The sequence below is a fragment of the Rhinoderma darwinii genome, chromosome 5, assembly GCF_050947455.1.
Source record: "Rhinoderma darwinii isolate aRhiDar2 chromosome 5, aRhiDar2.hap1, whole genome shotgun sequence".
NCBI lineage: Eukaryota > Metazoa > Chordata > Amphibia > Anura > Rhinodermatidae > Rhinoderma > Rhinoderma darwinii.
The window spans coordinates 326717510-326732218 of record NC_134691.1 but is presented as its reverse complement, the minus strand read 5'-3'; the positions used below and the strand labels follow the sequence as shown (position 1 = coordinate 326732218).

The following is a 14709-nucleotide window of genomic DNA, read 5'->3' as shown; positions in this document are numbered from 1 at the left end:
TATGTGATCCCAGGAACCGCAGGGAGACAGAGATTGTATTCTTATACATATATAATATAGTCATAGGCACCTATGTACTCATCCCATCCATATGGACTAGTGAATAGAAATATATACATCCCTGTGGCCCTTGAGATCAGAGTTTGGGGCCCCCATACTGTATACAGACCATGTTTTATTATTAGTAGTAGCAGAAGTATATTTTTACTTTTATTATTATTATTATTATTATTATATTACTATTAATTATTGATTATTATATTTTACTATAATATTTTTTTATCATCATCATCATCATCAGTGTATTAGTATTTTAGACTTTTACTATTAGAATTATAAGGATTATTATTTTTATTGTTATTATTATTATTCTATTATTGTAATCATTATAATGCATATTATTATATTACTATTAATTGATTTTTATTATTTTATTTAAAAGTTATTATTTTTATATTACTTTTGGTATACTGCTATTATATTGTTACTAATGTTATAATCATTATGGTTATTATGATTATTATGGTTATTATTTTTATTATATAAGATTCAGTATATTATTATTATTATTATTATGATTTTTATTATTCATATTATTTGTATTATAATTATTATTTTAATTATATAAGAATCAGTTTATTATTATTATTATTATTATTATTATTATTTGTACTATGATTATTATGACGATTATTATTATTATTATTTTTATTATATAAGAATAAGTATAATATTTATTATTATTATTATTATTATTATATTATTATATACATGATATATTATTGCATAGTGTATACTTATGCCTTGCAGCGTGTTAATAAAAGACTATGTGTTCCTTCACAAGGATTGATCCCAGGTTCTTATTCTTTTATATGCTATTTAGAGCTGAATTGATCAATGCCATAGCCAGCTGGGATGCTGCTGTTGCTGTTTCTGCCTACTGCTTAATACTGAGCAAGGGCTGGAGCTGGCAGGTAGCAGAGAGGCAGAGACAGAAAGAGAGAAGAGGAGGGGGTGGAGGATGGAGGCAGTCACAAAGCCCCAGCATAGCGACACACAGATACAGAGTAGATGGCACCATGCAGGCACACTGAAAGTTAACACAGCAAATGAGTGGCATTCTATGGGCACAGGATTAATATGATGCATCTCCTCCTCTAGCTTGGATGCCCATCTCTGCTGCTGCTGCTGCTGCTACACCCGGACTGCTGCTGACTGCTGGAGGCTGCAGCTCTATGTAGATCTGGAGAGAATGAAGGGATTGCATTGAAATTCCAGAATCTAGAGGTGTCTGTGAGATTCTGGATGGACCGCTTGCTGGCAGCAGGACACTTTGTCTAGGAGCTGCTTGCCCAGGATCACTGGATGCGCTGGGACCACATTGCCAGCAGGGAGGAAGCAGCAGCAGCATCTCATGGGTGACAGCTGAAGCTTGAGCTGTCACTTAGATTTTGGATTGTGCCACTGCTAAACTAGGAATATTGAGCGCTGCCCAGGGGGGGAAGGGTGAAGCCTCCCGTCACCATCATCACCATCCACACATGAGAAAGGGTTTCCCCTGCTGCTCCTGCCCATGGCTGCCGCCCTTCAGTCAATAATCTGAGCACCGGATGAAAGGGCTTCATGCACTTCTAGCTAACCTGGCACCTATATGCCCTTTATACCCACATATGGGAGACTGTGGAACGTATGGCGTGCTACTACCTTGTCATTAGCTCCACTCATCTCAGCAATGGGCACTTTCGTAGTATTAAAGGAGTTTTCAGGGGGCCTCTACATAAGACTGGGACCACCTTACCGGTAACGCCACCCTTTTAATTCTATTACCTTATTGCTGTAATGTCTTATTATATTGTTATTGTATTGATGGTTCTCATGGGGACCGAATCAGAAAAAGTTGGCGTTAGTTATGGACGCCTGCCAATTGGCATTTGATGGGTATAGCATTAATTCTTCATGATGATTTTTTTTTTATACCTGGGTTATATTGGCATCAAGATGCCATGTTGATTGGAGTGAGAAGATTAGAAGAAATCACAGAATCTTAAAGTAAAGGGATTTTATAAATATACCCTGGCCAAACCTGAAGCTGGGCGAGGAAGCCCGCTGTCTGCCAGGATGCTCTCTGTTCAGCAATCAATATACATTGATATTACTGCTGTATTGATCTGCATTGAAACTTGCCAGCGAGGTACCTGGGTATCGTTATTAATAGATGCCGGCATGCACTCAATAGGACTTTACATGCTCTGCAATAACCAGTGCATGTGTCATGGGTAGACATAGCCACTTAGGAAGGGAAAGAAGTTTTGTCCTGTAGTTTAACATGCCCAGGATCACCCAGAGACTATGGCGGGCATCCCCGAAATCAAGTTATATTACAGATTTAATCCAGGGATCTGAGATTTACAATGGCCTACAGCGTCTTCCAGATAACCTAAGATTAACCTAAATTTACAGCCGACTTCTACAGTGAATGGTTCATTTTTTAGGAAAGGGTTAACCATTGTTACAGATTTTGTAAGCAATATTATTGTGATTTTATATACAATGTAACAAAAAGGCTGTAGGAAAAGATTCAATGTATCCATGCTGAATTGTTATAGAGCTGTATCTTTCGCTGTCGGATTGTGCGCCTGGTCACATGACGCTTATACCTTACGATGCACGAGATCTGCCACGTGTCCTCTTATTTTTGTCGGAAATATTCGCATTGCACACTATTTTCTAATGCCGAATTTAGAAATTTTTAATGCGGGGTGAGCCAGAAAATTGCAACATTTGGGCAGCAAATTTAGCGCCAATTTTCCAGTGAAGTTGAACTGGTTGATACAGACCCCTGACGTGACTTATATGGTGGATTTTGGCGGTAGTTTGGATACAGTATTTGACTATTTGCAATAGTTTGTACCTAAACCTTTGCTTCGGTCTACCCAGAGCCTCCCGTAATAACCCTGCGGTTTGTTTGCATGTGATTGGCTTGTAATATGGCCACTTATAACTAATTGTAGCGGCGTTTGCACATTCCAAGTGGCAATCTTACAGCCACTTCTCCCTTATTGCAAGTCCCCCTTAAATCTCCTTACTACACAAGCTAAACATTAGGATCAAGCTGCTATATAAACACTACACACATGTCACTTGCTGTTTTATGTGCCAGTCTGAAAGGAGTTCTGTACTTGTTCCAGAGCTCTGTCTTTCAGATGTAGCAGAGCTGAGTCTGTCATTTGAAATATCCTATCCTGACATCATAATTTACCATTTGTGACTTTACATAGTACTGCCAGCACTAACAGTCACAATGCAGCCCCATAGAGGTAAATGAGAAACACAGCTCTGCTACATCTAGCTTCCATAGAACGTGTAATTTATTATGTGATGGAGATCTCAAGTCTAGGAAGAGAGATTGTTAATTCACTGACATAAATCCACATGGCACGGTGCAAAGATCAATGTATTCCCCCCCGTCCTTATAGACTGCTATGTGGACGGAAGTAAATAAACACAGCCCGCCGTGATCTGGGTACCGGGGGCTGGATCTGAATGCACAATATATTATAGGACTTTAATAAAACAATTAGGAATGAATGGATTTCTTAGACCGGTTTCTCATGGCCGTAATATAACCACATTTTAATATCCTAGGACCCAGTCCCCCTCCCTCCAGTTCTACAGAACCGAACTTACATTACAATGGGGAAGACCTCTCATAGGTACTACCTGTCCGGCACTATGAAGGGTTTGAAAGGGTAGAACGTATTATAAACTACTTTATTGCATCGGCTAAGGGCATTTGGATTCATTCAAAAGTGAAGCTGCCACTTTAAATATTATTTTAGGGAATTGCATGATGAGCGCTTCTCTAATGCAATGTTATCATTGTAAATGATTGCTTTAAAACAGTGGTCCCTAGCCTGTGGCTCTTAAACTGTTGCAAAACTACAACTCCCAGCATGCTCAGACATTAGGAGAAGACAGGTTCTGTGCGTGGCAGCCTGTAGACTGTCTATGGAGCAGTAAGAATGATTATATTGCTATGCCCATCAGTACAGAGTGACAGTGAATACAGGCTGTTACTTTGCTGATGCCCCCTATTGGTCACTAGAGTAGAAGTTGACTTCAATCAGAATCCACCTACTTTTAAGTTAGGAATTCATAAAATAACATTTTATCAGAAAATCCGGTGTTACAGTTTCATCAAATGAAGCTTATTCTTTGTCTAATGAAAAGTTATACAACTTTCCAATATACTTACTGTATCAATTCTTTGACGTTTACAAGATCTCTGCTTGCTGTCATTTAGTAGGAACCTTTAGGCTGGGTTCACACGTGGCGGAATTTCACTTGAATTCCGCTGCGGACACTCCGCAGCGTTAATCCGCAGCGGAGCCGTTTCTCCATTGACTTCCACTTCTATTTAGAAGTGTTCGTTTAGACGATGCGTAAAATTCCGCTACGGAGCATAGGCTGCGGAGCGGAATTTGGTGTCCGCAGCATGCTCTGTCTGTTGCGGACCAGTGGAGGACTGGTTGCGGACTCATGGCGGAATTTCTCCATTGACTTCAATGGAGATTCTAAATTCCGCAATGAAGTCCGCAGCTGTCATGCACATGTTATGTGTGCTGCGGATGCGTCTTGCTTTTTTAACTTGACATTTCTTCATTCTGGCTGGACCTATGTATTTCTAGGTCTACAGCCAGACTGAGGAAGTCAATGGGGCTCCCGTAATTACGGGAGCGTTGCTAGGAGACGTCAGTAAATAGTCACTGTCCAGGGTGCTGAAAGAGTTAAGCGATCGGCAGTAACTGTTTCTGCACCCTGGATAGTGACTACCGATCCCAATATACAGCAACCTGTAAAAAAAAATAGAAGTTCATACTTACCGAGAACTCCCTGCTTCTGTCTCCAGTCCAGCTTCCCAGGATGACGTTCCGGTCTAAGTGACGGCTGCAGCCAATGCAGCACATGACCAGAACAGATTTGTATCTACTGGAGGTGAACACTAAGGGCATGCCCCCACGTGGCGGATTTCCTCCGCAACTGTCCGCATCAATGCCGCACAGAATCTGCGTTGCAACGCAGATTCTGTGCGGCATTGATGCGGACAGTTGCGGAGGAAATCCGCCACGTGGGGGCATGCCCTTAGTGTTCACCTCCAGTAGATACAAATCTGTTCTGGTCATGTGCTGCATGGCTCGTTACAAGAGAGCTCGGATAACTGTAATGTAACAAGCCGTGCACCTGTGTTTCCTTCATATGACCAGAACAGTTTCAATACCTACTGTTAGTAGTGTGGAAAATAGGGGTAGTTGTCTAATGGGCAAATTTGGTTTCATTACATGACCAGGACACATTTCTATCCGCTGGGAGTAGACAATAACAGGTCCTACGGAATACCAGCAAGCAGAGATCTTGAAAACCGTGACGAATTGATACAGGAAGTATATTGGAAAATTGTATAACTTTTCATTAGACAAAGAATAAGCTTAATTTGCAGAAACCATAATGCCCCTTTAAAGTTACTCCAAACCGGAGTGTCTCTTTAATTCTGAGTGTTTGTCCATGAGAGAAAGAGTTAAATACAAAATAACGCTGTTTTCTCAGAAATATCCATAAAATATGTCATTAATCAGGGAAACATTACATATTGCAACTGAGAATACAAATTCAATCAATTCATAATTACTATATTCATGAAGTCACGGGCTGGAGAGGGAAGGTTCCCCCGCCGCGTCCCTGGGAATTACCCAGTAAAATAGGTGATTATTATATTTATGAAATCTTCAGACCCCATATTTGTGTAATCAATGTGTACGCGGACCTGTGCGGGTGACACTGCGGCTGGGTGACATTACAGCGTCAAAAATGGTCTGCTTTATTAAAGGTTAATAAATTGCAGAAGAGAAAGAATAGGAATATTTAACCCTCTCAGCACCATTTACACCACGGTCTCCGATAGTCAGACAGAACAATATAGTCCAGATTATTGGAATTGTTACAGAATACAGTCCCGTGTAGTCCTGCCAGGGACTTGTAATTATTGTGTGTGGTGTAAATACAGAGACAATATATTATACATTTATATACCATCAGTCCAAATATCAGAAAGTGAGAACAAGACTGTCATGTACTTTATATACTTCCAGTTATTTGTTCAAAACTTCTTGAAGAGATAATTCTAGGGGGTGCACAAATATTTGTAATGTATCTATCTATCTATCATCTATCTATCTCATATCTATCTATCTATCTATCTATCTATCTATCTATCTATCTATCTATCTATCTATCTATCTATCTATCTATCTATCTATCTATCTATCTATCTATCTATCTATCTATCATCTATCATCTATCATCTATCATCTATCATCTATTATCTATCTATCTATCTATCTATCTATCTATCTATCTATCTATCTATCTATCTATCTATCTATCTATCTATCTATCTATCTATCTATCTATCTATCTCATATCTATCTATCTATCTATCTATCTATCTATCTATCTATCTATCTATCTATCTATCTATCTATCTATCTATCTATCTATCTATCTATCTATCTCATATCTATCTATCTATCTCATATCTATCTATCTCATATCTATCTATCTATCTATCTATCTATCTATCTATCTATCTATCTATCTATCTATCTATCTATCTATCTATCTATCTATCTATCTATCTATCTATCTATCTATCTATCTATCTATCTATCTATCTATCTATCTATCTATCTATCTATCTATTTATCATCTATCTCTCTAACATTATATACTGTATTAGGGTCAGTCTTTCTGTCTTCAGAACTATATCATCTGTAAATCTCAGGTGCTGCTACTTCAGTTATAACCACTAGGTGGTACTGCAGAGCCCTTATTTTCTGCCTCCCTATTGGGCAGTATGATACTAGGGGAAAGTGTCCTGACCACCTGCATCTTTTTCCAGGTGTGCAAATTTGTATAAAGTGTAACACCGGTAAGAAATAATGCAAGAAATCAGTGAGCCCCGCCTCTTTAAAGGGCTATTGTAATTTCATGGATATTCCTGATTTAATAGTGTTTCTGTGTTGCCCCCTCCCCCACTTATTATGGAGGGTCACAAACCCTTTGTGTGACTGCAGCTATGATAACATCAGGTATGAGTGTGGGAACACCGGGTCGGGGTGTCACTTTATATCGTAGCAATCTTAAGCTTAATTTGTGAACCCAATCACGTGGCTGTGAGTGCGAGAACCCTTCCCGTCTGTGACAGTTCTTCCCTACATCAACTAAGCAACAGAAATCACAGAGTTAACGGTTTGTTATTGTAGTTGTCAATAAAGTTTTTTGTTTTTTTTAAATATACTATTTAATGGCATGACCTACCCAAAGTGTATAAATACCCCTAGATGATGTGTAATAACTGCAGGTATTGTGTTATATTTTGATTTATAGATATACATAAAATAATAGATGTAGCAGAGCTGAGTTTGTCATTCAAAAGAACTCATAGTGATATATATTTGCTCTATGGTTTTCTAGAGGACTGTTAGTAAACTTACTACCCTTGCTGCAGCTCCTCCACAGGTGAAATAAAGCATTACACAGTTCTCATTGAAATCAATAAGGCCCTATTCACATCAAATTTTTGCTTATGTTTAGCGTGTGCATCAGGGAAGCTCCCGACATATATGCTAAACATGTCCATAGGGATCCATTAGCCCCAGACGGAGGTCAAAACAGTGTCCTTTTGGCCTCCGTCAGGCTGATATACATTGGTATTTTAGGTATAGAATATCATTGTAGACTACACTATTCCAACCCGCGGAATAACCCCAAAAATTGTATACCACACAGTATACTTTTTTTTACATAGGATCCTATGGGTGAGGTCACACGCGACTTATACGTCGGGAGCTGTTCTGACACATGCGCTAAACGTAAGCCAAAAACGTGATGTGTAATGCAGGAAAATGGCGGGTCCTCCTGAGCTAGAGTGCCAAGTACCTAATCTATCTCGGCTATATAAAGCAGACAAGGTCAATCGATCACACTGCAGCTTTCACTCCCATTACCCTGGAGAGCCCCTTTAAATTACACATCATTTACATCAATTACATAGCAACATTTCTCATCTCAAAACCGGCATGTATAAAATAACGCTGCCGTACAAAGCCTAAATAATACTATGCAAATAGAACTACTGCCATAGAGTGCCCTCAAAAAATTGTCAGATATTGCTCATGCAATCCTGCAATTTATTGATTAAATAATGCTCCCATACAGTGCTCACATAATACCGCCATAAGGATCTGTGATCTACTGGAGTGTAATGTTTTTCAGCCCCACTCAGATTGATCCCATGCTCCGAAGCCCCTAAGAAATGGGTGCCTTGGGCAGTTGCCCAGTTTGCCAGCCCCTAATACCGGCCTTGTTTAACCTGTTCGGTCATAGTGCTGTAATAGTACTGGAAGTTCCTGGATAGCGCCGCACTGCCATATCCGCACTCTCGCTCTAGCGGCGGAGATCAGAGTTTTAACCCCTTCTATGCTGCGGTCAATGCTGACCATGGCATAGAAGAGGTCAATCAAATGGGGGGGATGCTTCTTTTTCACAATGATTCTCTGCGACATGATCTGTGCTCATACAAGGTATAGGCAGAGAGCCCAGGGTCCATTAAAGGACGCAGGGGCTTTTTTTTTTTTTGTGTCGTTAGTTGCTAGGGCAGCTGCATAGCAACTGCCTGTGTATGTACTGGGAAATATACTGGCATAAATGTATTAAATAAAATATAAAATATATAACAAAAAAGATAAAATGATTAAAAAGATCCCTTTATGGGGCGAAAAAATATAATAAAAAAATTATTAAAAAATAAAAATAAATCTATTTTGTTTTGCAATAAATACATTTTATTACATAATAATTAGAAGACACCAAATAATATAGACATATTTTGTATCCCCAAAAAACTTAATGACCCGTGCAATACATATAAACCATTATTTAAGATGATTGGTAAGCAGCATAAAAACTACTAAGGCGAAATAGTTTTTTGTCTACATTTCCCCATATTATAAATTCTTTAAAAAATAAAAGCTAAGACGTGTGTACCCCAAAAGGGGGCTCTAACAAAGTACAACTTGTCCTGCAAATAACGAGTCCTCATGTAGCCGTGGGGGAGCAAAAATAAAAAAGTTCTGACTATCAGAATGTGGAAAGACAAAAATAAAAAAATTCTTTGGGTGCTGAAGTACAAAACTGGGTGGGTCCTGAAGGGGTTAATGCTGCCATAAAGACAACACAAGATTTAACAAAATATAAATAATACAAGTAATATTATAATAATAATAATAATAATAATAATAATAATAATAATAATAATAATACACACTAAATTACACATACAAATGTCTTCATTTATTCCATCTTAGAATTCCCGAAATTGTTAACTTTTTAATTTTTGCCTCATTGTTGCACAAGTTGTTCTTTCTATACGTATCGTTTTGGGGTGCGTACATGTTAGTGCCTGTTCACATAAGCGTTGGCTTTCCGTTCCGGGTTTCCGTCTGAGGTTTCCGGCGGGTGAACCCCGCAACGGAAAGTCAAACCGAAACCACAGCTTCCGTTTCCGTCACCATTGATACCAATGGTGACGGAAACATTGCTAATGGTTTCCGTTCGTCACCATTCCGGCAGGTTTCCGTTTTTCCGACGGAATCGATATCGTAGTCGACTGCGCTGTTCATTCCGTTAAAACGACGGAACCCTTGCACAACGGATAAAAACGGAAACCATTTGCACCGGCTCCATCACCATTGAAATCAATGGTGATGCAAACTAAAAACCTATGCTTTCCGTTTGTGTCAGTCGGGGTTCCGTTCTGTTGAAAAGCTACGACGGAACGCCTGAACGCAACCCTGACGCAGATGTGAACGAAGCCTCAGTGCTTATTCTGTATGAAAAAGATTTTAGGGCGAGTAACGAATGTCTCCTGTTTGTCGCTGACCTAAAATAATGATTTATATTCATAGTAAGTTTTGCTATGATTATGTGTAACATGTGGAAGTTATTTTATTATTTATGTGATATAAAATATTTTATTTAAAAGATGGTGTTTTATGACATTTAAAGGGATTATGCAGGATTTTAATATTGATGGCCTCTCCTTCTTAGAACAGGCTATCAATATTAGATCGGTGGGGGTCCGACTAGAAGCACCCCCCCCCCCCCCGCTGATCAGCTGTTTGAAAGGACCGCTGCGGCCTCTTCATTGTTTACATTGGTTCCAGTCTGGCTCGTCCTTGCACACGCCGTTACTTTCGTAGTGGCTGTGGATGGTATTGCAGCGTGGTTCCATTGAAATGCCTGGGACATCGCTGCAATACCAGGCGTAGCCACAATGTAGGTAACGGCGTTTGCAAGTACAAACCAGACTAAAACCGATATAAACAGTGAAGAGGAGTGCCGTGGCCCCTACAAACAGCTGATCGGCAGGGATTGCGAGAGTTGGACCACCACCGATCTAGTATTGAGGGCCTATCCTAAGGAGAGGCCATCAATTTTACAATCCTGAATAATCTCTTTAAACATTTTTATTTTTTACAATATTTTATTTTACAATTGTTATTGTTTTACTAGTATTTGCTGACTGGTAATCACCGGTACAAGCGGGCTGTACTCAGGTTTGATTGCAGTCGTGGCACGGTTGTGGTACAGTAGTCGTGGGAGGACTGTGTATTACCGCTACTCTCCCTCAATACGACAAATGAGAGAGAACCCTGACCACAGGAGCTGACAATCTAAACATCATGTCTGTACACATGTCTTCATATGCTGATCTCTATTCACTACTGACAGCACTGCATTATTCTTTACCTGACCCTGTGTGTTTGGCCAGGAGATGACCCCACAAAAAGCAGTGACCCGTCCACCAGCCCTGTGGATCAATATTGTCCGGAAGTACATTAACAGATTGACTTGGTCTGAGTAGAGCTTTCAGTATCTACCACAACCAACCCCCCTCTGCTACATCAGCACTTTCACTGCTCCCAACTTCATCTAGAAAGATGTCTGGTGGAAACAACTGCCTAAGCCTTTAATTCATTCATGTGTCTGAAATTTTCCCTGCATTATAGTATCTACCTATCTATCTATCTATCTATGTATCTATCTATCTATCTATCTATCTATCTATCTATCTATCTATCTATCTATCTATCTATCTATCTATGTATCTATCTATCTATCTATCTATCTATCTATCTATCTATCTATCTATCTATCTATCTATCTATCTATCTATCTATCTATCTATCTATCTATCTATCTCATATCTATCTATCTATCTATCTATCTATCTATCTATCTATCTATCTATCTATCTATCTATCTATCTATCTATCTCATATCTATCTATCTATCTATCTATCTATCTATCTATCTATCTATCTATCTATCATCTATCTATCTATCTATCTATCTATCTATCTATCTATCTATCTATCTATCTATCTATCTGTCTATCTATCACATATCTATCTATCTATCTATCTATCTATCTATCTATCTATCTATCTATCTATCTATCTATCTATCTATCTATCTCATATCTATCTATCTATCTATCTATCTATCTATCTATCTATCTATCTATCTATCTATCTATCTATCTATCTATCTATCTATCTATCTATCTATCACATATCTATCTATCTATCTATCTATCTATCTATCTATCTATCTATCTATCTATCTATCTATCTATCTATCTATCTATCTATCTATCTATCTATCTATCTATCTATCTATCTGTCTAGCTCATATCTATCTATCTATCTATCTATCTCATATCTATCTATCTATCTATCTATCTATCTATCTATCTATCTATCTATCTATCTATCTGTCTGTCTGTCTGTCTGTCTGTCTGTCTATCTATCTATCATCTGTCTGTCTGTCTGTCTATCTGTCTGTCTATCTATTTTTCATAAATTGCGAGGAGTAATAACAGAGGAATGACAAAATGTAGAATTAAGCTGGGTTCACACGAGCATGTTACGTCCGTAATGGACGGATGTATTTCGGCCGCAAGTCCCGGACCGAACACAGTGCAGGTAGCCGGGCTCCTAGCAACATACTTATGTACGACGCTAGGAGTCCCTGCCTCGCTGCAGGACAACTGTCCCGTACTGCACTATGTTCGGTCCGGGACTTGCGGCCGAAATACGTCTGTCCATTATGGACGTAACATGGTCGTGTGAATCCAGCCTTATAAGTATTGATTTATGGTGAATACTAAACTAAAACCGACGGGAGAGCTGACAGATCCTCTTAATAGGGCATATAAAATTGTCTAAAGCAGACTACCTCTCTAAGATATTGTAGTAGGTCTACCTAGTGGGGCATGTGCCCCAGGTGCTGAGTGCCAGGAGGTGCAAACAAGCCACTCTGCCTATATCAGGCTTTGTACTGGGTAGAGAACTGAATCTGAAGGAAATCCTAGTTACGACTCTTCCTGCAGTCCTATGAAAAACCCTGATTATATTTTGCCATATGACAATCTGAGCTCTGCTACATCTTTATACAATGAATTTGTTACCATGTGTAACTAAACGTTCAACAAACTTCTGACAGCAGGTCATAGTGACATGTCAAAAGTTTTGATTGTTGGGGGTCCGAGTACCGCAGAGCCTGTGTGAGCGCTGAGCTGCTTCGTTTCTGTTCGGCTTTTTCCGGAAAGCCGATGTAGTGCTATAGTACTGTACGGGCTCATAGACTTTCTATTAAGTCCATACACCGCTACATCGATTTCCGGAAAAATCAGTACAGAAACAAAGTGGCTCACCGCTCACACGAGCACTTCTGCCGCTTCGTTTTAGCGATTGGTGGGGGTCTCAGTGCTAGGATCCCCACCAATCAAAACTTCTGACATGTCACTATGACGTTTGTTAAACGTTTAGTTACCCTTTAAGAGCAATGTATAAAGGAACAACCCTGGGAAAACGATTACACTGTGTTATACACTGTGCAGGACCCCCTCAGGCCCCCGCACAGTGTATGAGTTTTATCTGGAGTGCTCCTTTAAAATCTTTATCTCATTTCGGACCCACAATCTAATGAGTCTTCTGGGTAATTCTACTCGTACATATTCCCTATTTCCTACATTTACACCATCTTACAAATCTCAGTTTCTATTTTTGCTTTTTGGAAATAGGTTATTATGAGGATATCTGGGAGCGTTTCCTTTAATAGTCTCGAATTTGCAGAATTGGGTTTATTCCCAAGTTTTCTCGAGTCGCCCTCGGAAAGATTCACATACTGGTGATGAGTCGGAGGAGATAGATTACGGCTTGGAAATACGGCTTTAGCCTCATTCTATGCATTTAATTTGCGGAATGACTGTGGATTGTGTAGGAGACACATTAATTGTGCGTCACGTGGCTCTCGGCCTGAGCTCCGGACTCCAAGCTCTTCCTCAGAATTGATTATGTATTAGGGTATGTTCACACGGCCTATTTACGGACGTAAATCGGGCGTTTTTGCCCCGAATTACGCCCGAAAATAGCGCCTCAATAGCGATGACAAACATCTGCCCATTGAAAGCAATGGGCAGACGTTTGTCTGTTCACACGAGGCGTATATTTACGCGCCACTGTCAAAAGACGGCGCATAAATAGACGCCCGCGTAGAAGTGACCTGTCACTTCTTTGGCCGTAATTGGAGCCGTTATTCATTGACTCCAATGAATAGCAGCGCTAATTACGGCCGTAATTGACGCGGCGTTCAAGCGCCTGCACATGCCGGTACGGCTGAAATTACGGGGATGTTTTCAGGCTGAAACATCCCCGTAATTTCAGCCGTTACGGACGCCCTCGTGTGAACATACCCTTACGGTGGGCTGCTGCCGGATATAAATACGCTCGGCAATACTCCAGGAGGTGTTCCATTATTAAGAGCATGAAATGTCAGTAAACTTCAGGCTTCTCTATCTGAAATTATTGAAGCATTAAGTCATCTTGATCAAATGTCATGTGTATGGAAACCTACGTAAGAGGATCTGCTTGTTTCATGATGACTTTCAAATGTCTTTGGCTTCTGTGTTGGAGGGGGGGGGAATAAAATCCTTAACATTTTATTATTATCATTATTTTTTTATTATTATTATTACTATTATTATGAACGTCAATGGAAATTTCATATTTACATGTCTTTAAATAATATAGTATTTGTATAAATAATTACATTCTGATGTCAAAACTTGACAATTATACAGAGATAAGCGGCGCTACATCGGCGCATGTCAGATCATTATACACAGCTCAGCTGCTGCAGAACATCATAATACATAGCTCATATTTAGTGAAATCAATCATTATAAACTGATCTCCCAGGTGCTGGTCCTCTCCTCGTTCCCGCAGTCCTCTTCACTCCTGGGCGCCGCCGCAGACAACGTACTGATGCCGGGGGTAGAGGGGAATACAAGCTGCTGGAAGGAGGAGAGGTGAGTATCAGCAGAGTCCGATCTGGGATCTGTATTTAGGGGGTCTGGTCTAGGGTCTGCAGCATGAATTTCGGGGGCCTGGGGTGGTATGTCTTTTGGCACGTGATTCAAATGCTGGTGTTTGGAGGGATTGCCCAATATAAATGGGTGAGGTGTAAGGTAATGTGCCTTTTCTAAAGTTGGCAATCATGAGATAGATATAGACAATAAACAAAGGC

General features: G+C 39.7%; 1 protein-coding gene across 1 annotated transcript in view; it reads left to right on the top strand.

The window, feature by feature from the left end:
- Nucleotides 1–1054: 1054 nt before the first annotated feature.
- ZNF804B (zinc finger protein 804B) overlaps nt 1055–14709 on the top strand; it is a 355194-nt gene continuing 341539 nt past the window's right edge. The window contains exon 1 of the mRNA XM_075827663.1: nt 1055–1800. Within this exon, the coding sequence (XP_075683778.1) occupies nt 1690–1800 (111 nt within the window). The 5' untranslated portion in view covers nt 1055–1689. The remainder of the gene's footprint in view (nt 1801–14709) is intronic.